This window comes from Eubalaena glacialis, chromosome 1 (genome assembly GCF_028564815.1).
Source record: "Eubalaena glacialis isolate mEubGla1 chromosome 1, mEubGla1.1.hap2.+ XY, whole genome shotgun sequence".
In the NCBI taxonomy this organism is placed as follows: domain Eukaryota; kingdom Metazoa; phylum Chordata; class Mammalia; order Artiodactyla; family Balaenidae; genus Eubalaena; species Eubalaena glacialis.
Genome location: NC_083716.1, coordinates 209,518,802 through 209,537,804, shown reverse-complemented (window position 1 = coordinate 209,537,804; position 19,003 = coordinate 209,518,802). Strand labels below are relative to the sequence as shown.

The following is a 19,003-nucleotide window of genomic DNA, read 5'->3' as shown; positions in this document are numbered from 1 at the left end:
TTATGTCTCAAGATGACCCTGTAAGGTAAGTACTGTTATCATTATTTTATAGATGAGAAAAGTGAGACCAAAAGAAGGGACGTACTTGACAAAAATCACCCCTTTACTCAGTGGTGGAACTAGATTTGAATCAGGCAGTCAAGCTTATGAGGCCGTGTTCTTAACCACTTCAGCCTGCTGCCTCTCAGAATTCTCAGCTCCCACCTACCTCTCGAGTACTTTATGAAATAATCTGAGTTCAAAGGATGAATCTCCAAGCTGAATTTCATGGGAAATTATTTATGAATATTGTGTCCTCTACTCCACCTACACCTTTTAGAGCCCTTCCAGGCAGATCTGTTTGTTACCCACGCCAGGGATGGTGTCCAGCTTCTAGGAAAAGTACCTTTCTCTCATGGAACTCAGAGATTGTTACGGCAATAGATTATAATAAGGTCTGATGCACAATTTCACATGGTCAAGCTCCAATCACAAAAGTCCTTTGTGGTTTCCCATTCATTACTGTGTTTTTCAACTCAAACAGATGCAATTCTAGTTTCCAGATCCTGCATGGGTTCTCCATACATGACCAGAGTAAAACTATAATAATAATTGGACCTAATACTGGATTCACATTCATGATGTTGGTTAAGAAGCTAAAAATAAAAGCTGTGGCTAGCTCTAGCTTTTGTGTGCATGCATATTAATTTAAATCATTTCCCTTTAATTATATTTAACACACATTAGAAATTTGGTAATTATAAAAGACCTTTAATTATCAACATTCATTATTATCACTATTATTAACATATATTAAGCATCCACAGTCTGCTAAATGCTATACTCAAGATAAAAGGCATTAACCTCGCAATTCCACTGTGTGCGAGAGAGAAGACAATCTTCTTCTTCCAGACAGAGAACAAAATTATACTTGCCTACCTTGACAAAGAGCCAGTGGATGAGTCAGGGATAAAACCTAGTTGTCTCAACCACTAGACAATTGGATAAACAAAGAATGGCTATAAAACTCTGCTGCTAAAGCACACCTGAATCTATTCTTCCATAAATATTTTTAATGCTTGCATCAGATTTGTGTGTGTGTGTGTGTGTGTGTGTGTGTGTGTGGTGGCACATCTTTCTGCTGCATACGGATATCTAAATTGTATAAACAGTCAAGTTACTTGAGACCAACTTTACAGTATAAATTTTGGCATCAAATAGAACAATATCATTTTTGGTGGAAAAATGACATGTGAGTATAAAATGATTAAACAACATATATGGGCTTCCCTGGTGGCGCAGTGGTTGAGAATCTGCCTGCCAATGCAGGGGACACGGGTTCGAGCCCTGGTCTGGGAAGATCCCACATGCCGCGGAGCAACTAGGCCCGTGAGCCACAACTACTGAGCCTGCGCGTCTGGAGCCTGTGCTCCGCAACAAGAGAGGCCGCGATAGTGAGAGGCCCGCGCACCGCGATGAAGAGTGGCCCCCACTTGCCGCAACTAGAGAAAAGCCCTCGCACAGAAACAAAGACCCAACACAGCCAAAAATAAATAAATAAATAATTTTTTTAAAAAAACAAAAACCAAAAAACAACATATATATATATTTTTTAGGAAGCACGTCATAAACTGGCTTTGAAGGCAGTTTCAAATGAAGATTGCCCAAAGCAGTTGAGCGATGGCAGCATCTATGGGACAAAGGTATAGACTCGAGGGTGCTACTTCCAAGGTTAACATTTGATTTGAGTGGTAGAATGAAAAGAGGTTACACTTTGGATTACAACATATTTGAAGTAAAATTTCTAGCACTGCTACTTATTAGCTACATAATCTGGGGCAAATGAGTTAACTTGTGTGAGCCCTAGCTTCTTCGTCTATGAAACAGCGTAAATAAAGCCGAACTTGCAGGTTTTTATGGGATGAAATAACATATTTAAATATATATAATGAAGTGTCCACATCTGACATGAACTTGGAACTGAGCAAAGAAAGGCCCTCCCTCCCTGACATCCCGGGTAGTATTACGTGGCCATCTGTTGGCAGACCTAGCATGCAGATTAATGCTACTAAAACTGCAATTAAATTGCTTTGCAATTTAAATAGGCTATTATGCGATAGGAAAATGTACTCCATTCTGTTCTTTATATAAACCTTTCATAAGTGCCCCCTGTTCTTTAGGAAAGATATTACGTTCTGGGTATGTGAAAGAAAATTCGATCCACTCACAAGGAGTTCAGAGTCTAGTAAGGGAATTATAAAATGTGGAAAATTATAATATGAGGTAGAAAGAATTATAATAAAGATATGACAGTGTGCCATGGGCAGGACGTGGTTAATTCTGCCCATAACGGAGAGAGGTTAGGGAAGGATTAGTGAAAGAAAGACCACTGCACTAGGTTTTGAAAGAAAATTGCACATTCACTAAGGGGAAGGGGGATGAATGACATTTGTCATTTGCCTGGCAGAAGAAACAGCTGGGCAAAGACACACAGGATCATTCTGTGCACATGTGAGAAACTGCAGGCAGCATGCTAGAGATGAAGCTAAACATATAGGCTGAGGTTAGGCTGTAAAAAGTAATGCCAAGAAACCAAAAATAAACCCTTGCTCATATGGTCAATGATTTTCAACAAGGATGAAGGGCAAGAATAGTATTTTCAACAAATGGTGCTGAGAAAAGTGGATATTCACATGCAAAAGAATGAAGTTGAACCTTTACCCAATACCACATACAAAATTTAACTCAAAATGGATCACAGACCTAAACATAAGAGTTAAAACTATAAAACACTTAGAAGAAAACATAGGGCAAAAACTTCACAGCACGGAAGTTGGCAATGATTTCTTGGATACAGCAGCAAAGAAACAGGCAACAACAACAACAAAGTATATAAACTGGACTTCATGAAAATGAATAACTTTGGGGTATCAAAGGACACTATCAACAGAGTGAAGAGGCAACCTACATAATGGGAGAAAATATTTGCAAATCATCTATCCAAATAAGGGATTAATATCCAGACTATATAGAGAACTCCCAAAACTCAACAACAACAAAAACAAACAACCCAATTCAAAAATGGACAAAGGATTTGAATGGACATTTCTCCAAGAAAGATATATGAATGACTAACAGGCATATGAAAAGATGCTCAACATCACTAATCATTAGGGAAATGCAAATCAAGACCACAAGATGACACCTCATATCCATAAGGATGGCTATTTTAAAAAAGCAGAAAATAACAAGTGTTGGTGAGGATGTAGAAAGACTGGAACCCTTGCGCACTGTTGGTGAGAATATAAAATGGCACAACTATGGGAAACAGTATGGTGGCTCCTCAAAAAATTAAAAATTTAATAACCATATGATCCAGAATTTCCACTTCTGGGTATATACTCAAAATAATTGAAAGCAGGGTCTGAAAACAATATTTGTACACTCACATCCACAGCAGTATTATTCACAATAGCTAAAAGATGGAGGCAACACAAGTCTCTGTTAATGAATGAACAGATAAGCAAAATGTTTCATATACATATTATTCACCCTAAAAAGGAAGGAAATTCTGGCACAGACTACATGAATAAACCTTCAGGAAATTATGCTAAATGAATTAAGCCAGTCACAAAAACCAAATACTTTATGATTTCACTTATATGAGATACCGAGAGTAGTCAAAATCATAGACACAGAAAGTAGAATGGTGATTGCCAGGGGTTAGGGAGAGGGGGAAATGGGGATTTATTGTTTAATAAGTATAGAGTTTCAGTTTTGCTAGACGAAAGGAGTTCTGGCGAGGCACGGTGTCCTGGTTGCACAATAATATGAATGTACTTAGTGAAACCTAACCATACATTTTAAAATGGTTAAGATGGTAAAAATTATATTATGTGTATTTTACTACAATAAGAAAAAGCCATACCAAGAAATTTAAAATATATCCTGGGAAATGGTCAGTTGCTTCAGGGCAGGAGAGGGACATGGTCAAATTTTGTAAATATATTCAGATATTTATAGGTATACAATAATTTTATTCACGAAATAACGAGGAATCATCTTATACCAGTAAAACCTCATTGGACAAATTATACAACCTTTAACCAAACAATACTTACATTTAATAAGACTATTCAAATAAGATTTTGACAAGATAAATGTATGAACTTTTGATAGGTGTTCTAAAACTGTGGTATAACACTACAGCAATATCAACTGCTTTGGATGCCTAATTATCTTTGGATTTTCATAGAACATAGCTGAGTGTCAAACATATTTTATTTAAAAATTAAGAAACATGCGTGATTGACACAGTGACTGAAATTAAAGGCAAAGAAAAGGAGACAATACAATTTCTTTAAGCAAGTCCATCAATTCTGACTTGTGATGCTTAAGAATCTACCTCTTCCTTTCAAAGGGGGATAATCCTTTATGATTTTTACAACAAATGCCGCTTACCCATTCTTTGCTTGAAAGGTAGGGAGTTCTGTAGAGAAAGGGGGCTAGAAAGTCAGTTGGAAAACATCAGGGCTACGTCAGTCAGAAAACTGTCAGCCAGTTGCAGGTTAAAAAAGATTTGCTAAAAGTAGTGATGTTTTCACTGGTTCAAGTCTGTCAGAAGGCTTTAGATTCTCCAGCGCCTCACACCAGTAACTTCAAAACTAACTCACTCCAGATGTCCCTATGATCGTCTAATCAGACATCAAAAGCTGTATGGTGACAAGCTCACATGCTGCTTTCGAGGATGCTACATGTTTCCACAAGCGTGAAACACACACAGTAGCTACTTTTAAAATGTGATTCATCTAAATCAGAATTCCATTTTAAAGTACAGAGCTATTAGGAAAGGGGCCACCCTCTTGAGAAAGAGAGAAGTCTTTTAAATGTCTGTACAGTGTCATTCGATGACTAGATTTTGAAAGAAGAAAACAAAATGAAACCTGCACTTCAGAAGAGTTTAGGTTGTGAGGGAAAAAAAAAAAATCTCCCATCAGAAGAGATTTCTAAGAATTGCACCATGCTCAGGGAAAAAAAAAAAACAAAAACCTTTCCTCTCAATACTGATTGTCTTGTTTCTTCTCAAGGTGAACTTTCATTAACTCTTTCCTTCCACGCCATCAATCTTCAGTAAACGTCCACAACACAGAAGGGACATACAGCAGATCAGAACTTACATAAGACACGATCCATACCCTTGAGCTTTCACTTTAAAGTAACATGATCTACTTGCACTTTGGTCTACAGGTTTAAGCAGTGCTCTCCTCCAAAGAATTTAAGTGTGCATATGTAGATGTATGTATGTTTTTATGCTGCTGCCTTTGTGTATTTAGCTTTTTAAAAAATATGTATTTCTTGATATCATTACCTTGAGCAATAAAGTTTGGCATTTTGCATAGAAATATAGCCTCATTTCATGAGCACTTACAAATATTGAGGCCTTAAAAGGAAATTTAAAGATGAATTCATACCATACCAATCAAGTTAATAATTTACATCGGGAACCCTGAAGTTGCTAGTTTGGGTGTCTGAGTCCTTAAGAACAACAGGAGTTCATATAGAATTTCTATTTATTATTTCCTATTAGTGACACAAAATTTCTGTGGAAATCATCCATGATGCAAATGATTTTCTCAGGGTCACAGAGTTACTGATGCAATCAGGTAGAATAAAGCTACCTTAAACATCATCTTTACCAAATTTCAAACAACACTGTCCAATCACATCTGCCCATGCTATTAACATGAGATGCTTATTAGTGTTTTGCTAAGAAACACCTTGTAAATGTTCCCATGCTCTTGAATTAATTCACATATCAGGATTTTTATTTTTATTTTCTTCCAAATCACTTGAAACCTGAAGAACTTCTTAAAGAAGACGGAATATAAGGAAAATTTTGAAGGGGAAATCTTCAGACGTGATGGGTATAAGAGAGGCATCTTGTCCAGAAATTTCTAGTCTAATCAAGGATTTTCTAAGTTCTTTGAAGATAGTTATTAGAAAATTACAAAGCTGTAACTACTGAGATTACTAACTTTTTGATTGTAGAACTCACAGTTTTATTACAAAGAGGTAGAACTCAGATAATTGACTCCATTGACTGCCTATTAAATTATTTTCTTTGTTCACATTTCACGGACACTAACAAAATTAGGCTTTATAATGTTCGTCTCTAGAATTATCAAGGTTTGTTCTTTTCCTATAATTCTATTTTCTCAGAATCAACTTTTATGATGGAGTCATTGCTAGAATTGTAGGAAGATAAATCAGGCCTCACTTGAAACTGCTGACTTCAGCCACCCATCCACATCATAAACTCCAAATGGAGAACTTGTGTTTAAATATCTCTCTCCCCTTGACAACACTAAAAAACACAGGTAACACACTGTCCTAAAGCAGAAAATCCTAACCTAAAGCTATTTAGGGAGAAAAACAGTATGTATACAGGTAATTTCACAATTTTCACATTTTAATTCATATATACATATGTGTGTGTGTGTATATACGTATATATGTATACACATACATACGCACAAATTCACACATCTTTACAAAACAGTTAAAAGTTGCTGAATTGAATTCATTTTGCCCATCTCAGAAGTAAAAGTTTTAATCATCTAAATCATATTTATGTGTCAGGCACTGTGTCTGGGGGTTTGCATACAAAAATGAATACATCAGCTCATGCCTCTAAGGAGCCCCGTCTTGTAACAGACATGTAAACAAGCAGTTATATTTGAGTGAGATAAGAGCTAGAGATAGTACACGTGGTAATTCCCATGACAGGCTGAGCAGAGTATAGACTAAAGACAAAGGACATTAATTTTAATGGTTAAAAATATATTATTTGATGATTTGATACTCGCTGGTGGATTGCTAGGCTTAATTGCTTTAGCTCTGGTCTTCATAACTAGGTTGTAAGTTTCCTGAGGACAGGGACCATGCCTTATGCTTTCCGGATGGCACATGGCAGAGGTCATGGACATCTAAGGGATTAATCAATTTATGTTGACATAAAAGCAAACTCATTCAATTTTCATTACGTGCAGATCGATCTAAATAGCAAAAGACGACATGTGATGGTTACCTCTTTAATTTCTGAAGCTGACTTCTGAATAGTGATCCCTCTTTTTAGACTTTCAGTTCTGGACTAGACCCAAGAAGAATGATGGGGGAGCACTCACCTAAACAGGGGTCACAATCCCCAGGTTCCTTCATTAGTCATGGCACAGACATTCAGACCGTCTAAATTTGTTTCACCAACTCCTGCAAGGTTTGGTGAAAAACTCTTTCACAGAATAAACTGGGCTTCTAGATTTTCCCCCGCTGAATGTGAGTCTTACAAACGTAACTGTTTCAGAAATTAAGCTGCCTAAAGTTGCCAAACTAAGTAAACATTTGGCCCCATGAAATATTGGATGGCAGCTTTATCTCTTAAAAACAAAGCCATATGAAAACCATCGTTGCAATGTGTCTCCAAGCTCTGGTCTTATCAGCACACAGCGTGAACAGCTGGAGTTACAAACACCAGGACTATTATTAAATCACTGTGTCAGGAGGGGGGAAAAAAAAAAGAAAAACCTTTTGTAGGCTTCAGTATCTCTAAATAATGAGATTATATATTACATGCTATTTCTCCCTCCGTTTCATTCTTCAGTATCCATCTCTCCTCCTTGGAAGACAATGAATAGAGCCTTCCTTCTAATTTATATCAGAGTCTACAATGACTATTTTGTTCCCCTATTTCTATAGCTGCTTAATTGTATATATAATGGATAGAAAAATATGATTTGGTCATTCAGAATTTTCATTAAGTTCCTATGTTGGATTTTGACAGTCAGCAACCCACAACCAAAAGTCCTCTGACATGTCAGTGACAATTTGATGATTTTAATCCTAAAAGCCAAGCTATTTAACTTTCTCTGTAATATTTCAGTAATTCCTTTCATGGATTTGAAAGTGTTTAATCCAGGAGGAACACTGGCTATAATAACTTCAGTATATGTGACATCCAAGGGGAAATTCTCAAATCAATACATATATGCAAGACACAAAGAGAATGCTTCTACTCACTGGAAAGATTTTCTCTCACTGGAAGCTACCTGCCATTATCTTTGCTGATGAAATAACAAAAACTCCACAAAATTGATACTGGATACTGTATTTTCACTTTTCATTCCTATTGAAAACACAGGACCACTGGAAACAGTTCTTCTCCCCAGGGTGTCTTCCCAAGGGAGTTGGCGCCCCTTTCCCCCAATCTTACTGCTGCTACGAACTGTGTTGTTACTGACCAAAGAGTTATTTTGGATCTCTCAATGCAGCAATTCAAAAACTTCCGTTCATCTGTACATCTTGGATTTACATACTACGTGTTGGATAGGAAAGGTAATAATATGATGAAACAACCTTAATTATTTAATACACATTTGGAGGACAGCAGCAATTTCCACTTCACTTCCTTATCATTCACCATACTCTGAGAATTGGTGGCTTTCCCATATTATTTCATCCTAAACCCCCCAAAAAAGTGGTTCTTGATCTTTTGCATTCCTTTTAACATTTGATAAGTGATAGAGCCCCTTCAGGAAGCGCACACACACACACACACACACACCATGTCATGGCATAAAACTTCAGGGAGTTAACAGACCCTCTGAAACCCACCCATGGACTTCCAATTTAACAACTTCAAAAACTGCCACGTTATTTTTTGAAATAAAATGTATATATTATAGACACAGACTTAAAAAAGCAGACCAGTATTGTCTTAATTTATTTTGGTGAATCAAGACAAGTAATAGTTTTAGAACAGACAAAGAGAACAACCACAGCATTATAATTTTCAGGAATCCACTTTTTAATTTACTCACCCTGCAGGATCATTTTGCCTTAGGGGTTAAACGTGAAACTATAAACAGTCATTAAAACACAAAACAGCCATGGTAGTTAACCGGATATTAAGGGGAAAAAAAAAAAAATCACATCTGTTTTAGAGTTCTCTTCCATCCGCAAATTCGGGAACATCAATTTCAAGAACCTGGTTTTATGGCTTGCCCTTAAGTCAAGAACACCAGGTTACAATCAAGGCAAGGAAGGTAAGACTGCCCATAAGGGAGGCTCTCACTACAATATCTTGCCCCCAGGATTCTCTTTCTTTGATTCAAAAGCAGTCAGTAGAATTGACTTTTCTATTCCTTGAAAAATAGTCATTACTATTTGCACATTAATAATCATGCTATTCTGATTAACTGGAAAGGTTTATGAAAAGAGGAAGAAAGGAAACAAATTCCTGTGCTGTTTATCTGGCGGTACTCTAAGTGACAAATACTGAGATTTAGTGGCTTTGCAGTATACACAGAATTAGAAGCTTGCAGAGGATCTGATTTTTCTAATTTAAACTCTTTTTTAAAACTCCAACTTGTTTGATGGTGTACATCTTAAATAACCAATATGTAATAACTTCACCAGCCAGAAAACAAGTGCAACTTTTCCGACATTTCAAAAACATATCTCCAGACATCAGAGAAAACTCTCCTCCCTATAGCAAGCCTAATGAAGTACAACTAAAAATAACAATCATCAACTGTGGTTTTAAAGGCAATATTTCAATATAATCAAATGTGTCAAATATTCGTCCTTACAGCTTCTTATGCTGTGGGTTGTAAGTAAGTTTCATTTCTTGGGAATGATTGAATATAACCCACTTGGGGCTCTGCCATCTGTGAATTACTTACATATGAACACTCTGTTTAAGAGATGGAAATTTTGTTGTCATTGCCTTTCTTCTTGGATATTGAAATGAAATGCAGTTGAACAGAGCTTTTTAAGCAATTACTTTTCATATTAGTTGCTACGTGGGTACATTATCACATGCTCCCCATGTCCATCATCACTTATCAAATCATAGGAATCAAGTATGGTGCCGCTGAAGTGGAGGAGGCATCGAGTAGAATTACGGAATCTGAGAGATGGAGAAGAATCCATATTCTCAGATTCTGTACTACCTGGGCTCAGGTCATTGCCACACAGAACGCTCTCTGCAGTGTGCTCCCATGTAAGAGTTGTGGTTGTTATGTCCCCATGGTTTCCTTGAAAGGCTGCTCCTCTGATCACTGAGCAAACAATACAAGTGACTATAGGGCTATGTGTAGGGTGCCACATAATTTATCATCCATACACGGACACCTCTGAGAGTTAGCAGGGACACTATTAATAAATATGCCAGAACAACAGGCATGAACTAGGATTGCCCCAGGCAAACCTAATCATACTGTTATCCCAGAGATATTGTGCAACTCAAAGAACTTTCTCCCAAGGGTCTCAAACCATTTCATTAGTGCTATTTCCAATTTTACTTCGGTCTAGAGCTGCTCTGTCCAATAGGAAGAGAATGTGAACCACAGATGTAATTTTTACTTTTTTAGTAGCCATGTTTTTTTAAAGTAAAAAGAAATAGGTGAAAACAATTTAAGTATATTTTATTCTATCCAGTTTACCAAACATAGTATCATTTCAATGTGTAGTCAATACAAAATTATTAACGAGATCTTTTACATTACTTTTTTCATATTTCAATCTTTGAAATCCAGTGTGCATGCCACACTTAAAATACGTTTCTTATGCTCAATAGCGACATGTGGCCAGTGGCTATGATATTGGACAATCAGGTCTGACCAGCCCACGAGTTAGGATGTGCAGGGATAAAGGAAGAGAGTTATAATACATACATACATACATACACACACACACACACACAAACACACACACACGCAAACTGCATTTTCCTTCTAGGTAAAAAACAGACACACCTAAATGTCTTCACTTACTAACTTTACACTTGCCTGGGGTGATCCAGATCTTAGGGCAGATAAACACTCACCTGGCAGATTCTTTGGGGAAGCAGAGAGAATATCTGAGTTAGAAAAGTTGGGTAATTGCTGAGAATTTCTAGGACTTTTTCCAGACTAATATTAGTCTTGCGTCCAGCACACATACACTGAGAAGCTTCCATGTACTTGGGACTAGAGAAAGAAAGATAAATAAGGTACAATGCCTGTTCCTTGTAACGTTAAGGATTAAAGTTTGCATGAAGATTATTTTACAACTGAGGCAAGAGAAGCCTAGGATGTGCCATTATTCTGTGGCAAGGCAAGGACCAGATTCTCTTCTTTGAGTCTCAGGTCTGAACTTCATCACCCACAGAGAACTCTGGGAGGGAAGGAGGAAATGTGCTTTCCTTTCTACTGTTGATACATAGGGACTGACCCATGTTTGATAACTTGCATAGGTTAGGTAAAAGGATGTTTGGTGCCAGCATTTCTTCTTGAATTAGGATTTGCATTTTTGCTAGTAATAATATACCTCCCTCTCCAAATACCCCAACTTGGAACTCAACAATATCATATTTTGGTAAGGAGACAGAATCTAGCAGAAAGATAGTAGCCCTCGTTTCCTCTAGGGCAAGCTATATTGTTGTATTTTCGATTGGTCTCAACACAGAGCCTAAGTGATAGAAACACAGACCTAATATCGGTGGGGTTTCTGCACGTAAATCATGGTAACACAGATCACACTTTTGTTTCAGGGTGTAGTAACGTCGCAAAAATAAGCAGTAAATTATAGTTTTTTCTCTTTTATGTAATTCTTCTCTTGTTTTTATACTTCTTCTCTTCCTCCAATCCAATATATTCAGGCTTAACATGGTCTCAATCAGTGGGCATTAAACACACACACACACAGCATACCACATACTGGTTCTGTTTGTACTCATCATTAGAACAGAACACACACACCTGATTTTTACTAAAGTAATGTCCCATTAAATACGTTTCTTTAAAAGGATGGGAAGTGAGAAAACATGACATCTAAACTACTTTCAGGACACTCCCTTGCTTACCAAAAGAAACATGCCCAAATATTGCTGCAAACCTATGAGTAATTACCCCATGATTTAGTATGGTGACTCCTACCTCACACATATTAACACTGGTTCTTGATAAGAATATTTTATACCAAACTGGGAGAATCCATTTAGCTCATTTAGCATCTCTACATACCAAAAATGTTGCTTTTTTTCTGAAAGCACTATACACAGTGAGACTTAAAATGGAGAAGAGACTTGCTTTTAGGAGACTTTTAAATATGGTTACATTATTGAAGATCACCTATTGCAGTGATATGCAGCCATTATCCAAAATCTAACTCTCAGGCTATTTCAGAGGATGAACCAAAATTACAATTCTTCAAAGCAACTCAGGACTTAGCAGAAAAATCCCACAGCTCCATATGGAAGGAGGGCATTGTCTCTTCAGGAAACTATTCTCCACTTAACTTCTCAATTCTAAGTAGAGCATTTACAGGTATACCTAGGTTTCAGCACTTTTGGTATATAATTTTATTTTTCCTTAATTTGAATGTTGAGAAACCCAGTCCTGGTACCACATGTCTACGATACTGGTAGCTTGAAACTCTATCACCATTCACCATGGTATGACTTAGGACTTCACAAAGCATTGTATTGTATTAACATACTGAAAATAGATAAACGATCTCTTGGAGCATTATGAAGGAGAAGGATGGGAAACCCAACAGTATAGTGCACTGGTTAAGAGCATAGGTTCTGCAGCCAAACCACCTGGGTTAAATTCTTGGCTCTGCCACTTACCAGCTGTGACCTTCGACAAATCACTAAACCTCCTTCTGCCTCAATTTCATTATCAGTGAAATGGAGACAAAAACATGTTTGTACTTTGATGTGGAAGTATAGATGACTTAACGTAAAGCCCTTTTAACAGTGCTAGGCACATAATTGGTGCTCTGTAAATAATAGCTATCACTATAACTATATACTAGCAATAGCTCATGCTAGTTATTATTATAACTAACACTATATATCCTATCAAAAGCTCTAATTATCCACTTACTTAAGACTGCAAAGTCCCAGTTAGTTTATGGGTAAGGTGCTTTGATCTTTCATTAGGAATGCAAACGGCAGGATACCTACTGGAATAACAGGTTTCAGACTCTGGCCACTGGGGTGTGAAGCGCTTGGCTGGGCATCAGCAGGTGGGCTTGGCGCTGGGTCACTGCTTCTCCTCACCAGCAGCGGAGTGCCTGTAGGACAAAATAAGAGGTGAGAGGTCAAGAATGCCCTGGGGGGAAGAGAGGGCATGGTACAATGCAATTTAATTAAAAAGGTTTACAACATGCTTTTATGTAAAAACATTCTATTTCTAAGGATGCCTACAAATTAATCCATTTAATGATCTTTTGTCATCTATTTATAGAATGACACATGGAAACATAATCTTTCAGCTCTCAGCTTTCCCCACTTGCATTTCAAAACAAGCCATTCTACTTAACAGAAAACTGTTAGGCAATGCAAAAGTTGACAGTGTACAATCGAAAACTGGTCTAGAAAATATATTTGAGTATTAAAAAGAATGATTATCCAGCAGACAAGTGAAGAGGTTCACACAGTCAGTGCAATTTGCTATTCAGGAGAGCTAGAAGTATAGTTATTACTGCCATTTGGAGCTTCCCAACTCTTTTGAATGATGATATATACTGAAATAAATTATTTGCTGGGGTTATAGCATTAATGTCTATTTAAGTACACAAAGAGATTGGTTTCATTCTCCTCCTTTTCTCCTAAAGTAGATAAAACTGATAAGGAAAATAAGTTAGTTCTTCTAAAAATATATCTTGATTTCTTTTTAATAATGAAAGCTTCCATTATTAAATATTTGAGTCAGTTATTAAATTCTGAAAACAGATCATACTATTAGAAAGTTCAAATGAAATTCAACCTTAGCAGAGAGAGTGGCCCAACTACTCTGCCTGCAATTAGGCCGAAAATAATTTGTTTCGTACACAATTGGTCACTATAGAAGAAACTCTCAAAAAATCTGTTTCTGACTTAACAATTGCTCTCTTATAAAAATTAACTTTTTATTTGTGTGCCTTCGGGGAAAAAAGAAACAGTAGAAATGCAATCCCATTTATCAATATTCTGAAAGTAATTCCCCAACTCCTGAGCTATTGCAGTTTAAAATAACATTTTTCATACCTCATTTTATATGGTACAGTTATAAAAAGTGAATCCATTTTGAAGTTATTTACAAATCTGATTTTTCTATGTGCTACAACATCCTTATTCTGTGAACAAAACATAGAATTGCTAACACTTTTCACCCTTATTCAGTTAGGAGTTGCTTTTTAAAAAATAACTTATTTTATAATAAGAAATGAATGAGCTACTGAGGAGGAAACACTATGCCAAAAGGTATTATAAAGCCCAAGTTCACATTCCATCATTTATTTTTTATTAATAGACACTTCACTACATTATTCCCCACCTCCATCTAAAACTTTTTTTAAGTATAGCTGATTAACAATATCATGCTGGTTTCAAGTGTACAGAAGAGTGATTCAGCATTTTTGCAGATTCTATTCCATTATAGGTTATTACAAGCTAATGGGTATAATTCCCTGTTCTATACAGTATATCCTTGTTGCTTATCTATTAAATATATATTAGTGTGTATCTGTTAATCCTGTACCCCTTATTTGCTCCTCCCACTTCCCTCTCTGCTTTGGTAACCTCAAGTTTGTTTTCTATATCCATGAGTCTGTTTCTGTGTTGCATATACATTCAGTTGTATTATTTTAAAACATTTCTTAAGCAAGTGACATACCAATAGTTCTATGGTTGGCAATTATTCTCTGAAAGAAATATTAAAAACAAAAAAATAAGAGGAGTAAAAGTAAGAGAAAGTACCATAAAATCTTAGACAATAGAGTCCCAGTTCCACACCAATATGTTTTTCCCTCCTTCAGGTGATCTAAAGACTAAGAGCCTCTCAGGTTAAGCCTCTGAATTACCATTAACACAAAGTGAACCAGCCAGTCTAAATGCAATATCCTCAGAAGCAACCCATTATCTTTAAAATTAAAAAGAGAATGGGGCCAACTCCATGAAACTCTGGTTTGTTTCCAAGCATTTAACCCAGACTAGTACACTGCAACAATCAATAATATCAAATTGGAAAAAGACAAAACAAATAAAAAACATGTTAAACCTGTATGGGATACCGAGGTCACAAAATACGTTGATTTAGAGGCACAGAAATAAATATTTCAGTGACTGACAATTTCAGTTACGTTGTTTTTTCAGTTGAGTCATATACATATATACATATATATATACACATATACAGAATGTGTGTGTGTGTGTACGTGTTGGTGAGGGGAAAGAGAGAAAAGGAGGAAGAAAGAAAGACATTATTCTTGGGTAACAAATATATTTTTCTCAAATAAGCCACACTATATAGTTTTCCTTCAACTCTAAAGACATGACTGACTCTTTACTTACTGTATCTGCTGTTTTAATAACAAAATGTTAAATTATTTAAAACATAATTTTGTAATAGCATGTATTTGTAATTCTATAATCAATCAATACGCCACAGTATTATAGGGTGTCTCCCAGAAGATGACAGTTCAGTTTTGTACCAGTGGACCAACTATTTGGAACATTAACAAACAAACAAACTGTAAAGCAGCTAGATCTTTTTTTTTTTTTAACTTTTTATTTTATATTGGAGTATGGCCAATTAAAACAATGTTGTGATTGTTTCAGGTGCAGAGCAAAGCGATTCAGCCATACATATACATGTATCCATTCTCCCCCAAACACCCCTCCCATCCAGGCTGCCACGTAACATTGAGCAGAGTTCCCTGTGCTGTACAGTAGGTCCTTGTTGGTTATCCGTTTTAAATATAGCAGTGTGTACATGTCAATCCCAAACTCCCTAACTATCCCTTCCCCCAACCCTTCCCCTCTGGTAACCATAAATTCATTCTGTAAGTCTGTGAGTCTGTTTCTGTTTTGTAAATAAGTTCATTTGTATCATTTCTTTTTAGATTCCTCATATAAGGGATATCATACGATATTTCTCTTTCTCTGTCTGACTTACTTCACTCAGTATGATAATCTCTAGGTCCATCCATGTTGCTGCAAATGGCATTATTTCATTCTTTTTAATGGCTGAGTAATATTCCATTTGTATAGATGTCCCACATCTTCTTTGTCCATTCCTCTGGTGATGGACATTTAGGTTGTTTCCATATCTTGGCTATTGTAAACAGTGCTGGAATGAACACTGGGGTGCATGTATCCTTTCAGACCATGTTTTCCTATATGCCCAGGAGTGTCACTGCCGGGTCATATGGTAGCTCTATTTTTAGTTTTTCAAGGACCTCCATACTGTTCTCCATAGTGGCTGCACCAATTTACATTCCCACCAACAGTGTAGGGGGGTTCCCTTTTCTCCATACCCTCTCCAGCATTTATTGTTTGTGGATTTTTTTGATGATGGCCATTTTGACCGGTGTGAGGTGATACCTCATTGTAGTTTTGATTTGCATTTCTCTAATAATTAACAATGTTGAACATCTTTTCATGTGCCTCTTAGCCATCTGTATGTCGTTTTTAAACGTACTGCCAACTCACCAGGAATAAGTTTTGTTTTCCTCTACTTTTCTGTATTCCGTACTTAAATGTCTCCTGTTGAGTCACCTAATTTCTCTTTGGCTGTCTCCAATGAGCACCTTTAAATAGGAACTGCTATCTCAGAGAGTTTTAAACAAACTTTCACATGGTGATTTAAAATTTAATTTTTAAATTCCAAGCCCCATTTGAAGGTGAGACTGAGTTACAGTTTAAAGACAAGGAAAGATACATCCTACTGTATAAGAGAAAGCAAGTAATCAGAAGTACTGAAGATGATCTGGGCAAATCCTTGGAGATATATATATATATAATAGGGTAAAAGGCACATCAGGCTGAAATGAGAGGGAGACAACTACATTTGGTTTTTGGAAACTCCTGGGGGTGGGGGACAAGGGGGTGTACATAAAATATAACCTCTGCACTGAAGGAGTTTATAACCTAACAGTAAAGGTCAGACACTAAGAACTAGTGTCGGGACAGTGGAGAGGACCTGGGCTTTGGAATCAAATAGACTGAACTTCACCTCTCCTTGCTCTGTGACCCTGGACTGCTTTGTGATCCAGTCTCATCATTTATAGCCTGATGATAACATCACATCACAGAATTGATGGACAGCTGAAATAAAATAAGACATGCATGAGACATGGTACCGTCCAATATCTAATTTTCACACAGGAACCACTTCCTCCCCACATACACACACATACACAAGAAAAAGAAGGTTATAGCACTTGCTAATGTTGTGAGCAGTGTTACCTTATCTGCTCAAAAAGCTGAACTCCTGAAAGTCAAGTGAATTTTCTTGGAATACTATGTAAATGAAAATAGTAAAACATAAGTCTGTGTAAAATCAGGTGTAGCCTTACTATACAAATCTAAGCTTCTAAGAAAAAAATGATGAGGTGGAAAGGAAGTTCAAAAAAGGGGAAAAAAATACTACCTATTGGTATTTTTCAGCTAACTGAGAAAAGACTCATTAGATTTTAGAAGCAAAAGCCCTCAATTCAGCTCAAGGAACAGTATTATTCCTTGATATCATAGTTTAAAAGCCACTGGTTGCAGAGTCCAAATAAAATAAGAAATATTAAGACTAAAGCATAAAGTCTTATACAACTGCATTATGTTTTCCCACTCAGTTAAATATTTGAGGCCCCGCTATGCATCAGCCTATACAAGGGGAGGACAATATTAAGGTGAATAATCATGGTGCTTATTTCTAAGCATATCTTTTAAAGAAGGAGATGGGACAAGAAACACTTCAGTATACACAAAAGTAGGTCCCAATGTAGTGTTCCAGGGGAGTTAGGTATGGCTTATTGGAGAACCCAATAACGAAGGGAGCCCAGAGGAGGGTCACCTAATCCAGTTTGGGGAAAAGAATTTTTAAAGAGGCACCCAGCTAGTTAAAAGGCTCAGATTGCCACATCAATGAATCATGCAAGATATAAAGGCCAACACAAATTTAAGGTGTTATCTATACAAACAAAGGTTGTTGTCTCTTTGGTATAAATGGTGCACACACACACCCCTGGAGGGATTGCTTTCCCCATTTAGAGGATGTGCTTGGGAAGAAATCAGCTTAAATGCCAGATGATGTGTTATATATGAAATTCTGTTTGGGGGGTTTTGAAAGATGCCTCAGAAATATAGGCAGTTATAGAGACTGAAACCAAGATCCAGAAGAATCATCCATATCATGATGCAGTGGGCAGAGAAAACAAACAATGGTTTTAAACATGAGTCCCGTGTCAAATATCACAAAGGCACAAGTTCTAAGTTGTATGGTGAGTAGGAGCAGGGATTTATTTAAGAATGGTTAATGATTCTCCTGAGCAAAATCAAATGGGCAGCTTGTCATCAATACTGATGCTATTTCATCCTAGGGTGACTGACACCTGGAAAGCTTTAGGGGGTCCCAGTTAAGACACTGACAAGGCATTCTGTGAGAACTGGGAGGCCCCAAGCACGAAGAGGCTGGAAGCGCGATGTGAAGAAAGAGGGACTCAGCAGTCACAGGCAAAAATGGAGTAAGAAACTAGAGAAGGACACAGGAGAACTTAGCAATGACTAAGTTCATTGACTAAGTTCAATGACATACAAAGCAAATGAGAGGGAGCGTCCAAAAGAAACCTAAAACCATTCTCATATTTCTTGCTTGAGGAAGAACAAGCAATAGGGAAGTTTTAGCAACTGTTATGATTTGTTTCAGAAAAACAACAACAGCAAAAAACAAAAAACATGAATCTTTGCCCACTGAAGGTTAGAATGATTTGCTTTTAATCTAAGATGTCTTGATATGCATGAGAAATTAAAGACTAGATTTTCGGGCATTCATAAAGGTGAGTATGAAGTTCATACTGGAAATCATATTGGCTTTCAGAATGAGTGATGGAGACAAACACAAGGCAAACAAAGGAAAGCAGGAAGAATCAGCACGGGCCTCCAAATGGCACTGCATGCAAACTAATGAGAAAACCAGAATTTTATATTCCCAAAGAATCTTCAGAG

At 36.9% G+C, this 19,003-nt stretch overlaps 1 protein-coding gene across 2 annotated transcripts in view; it reads right to left on the bottom strand.

Annotated features, from left to right (window-relative positions):
- PARD3B (par-3 family cell polarity regulator beta) overlaps positions 1-19,003 on the bottom strand; it is a 1,019,383-nt gene that overhangs the window by 552,195 nt on the left and 448,185 nt on the right. For both annotated transcript variants that reach the window (XM_061186691.1, XM_061186699.1), the window contains exon 4: positions 12,986-13,095. In XM_061186691.1, coding sequence (XP_061042674.1) covers positions 12,986-13,095 — 110 coding nt within the window. The remainder of the gene's footprint in view (positions 1-12,985; positions 13,096-19,003) is intronic.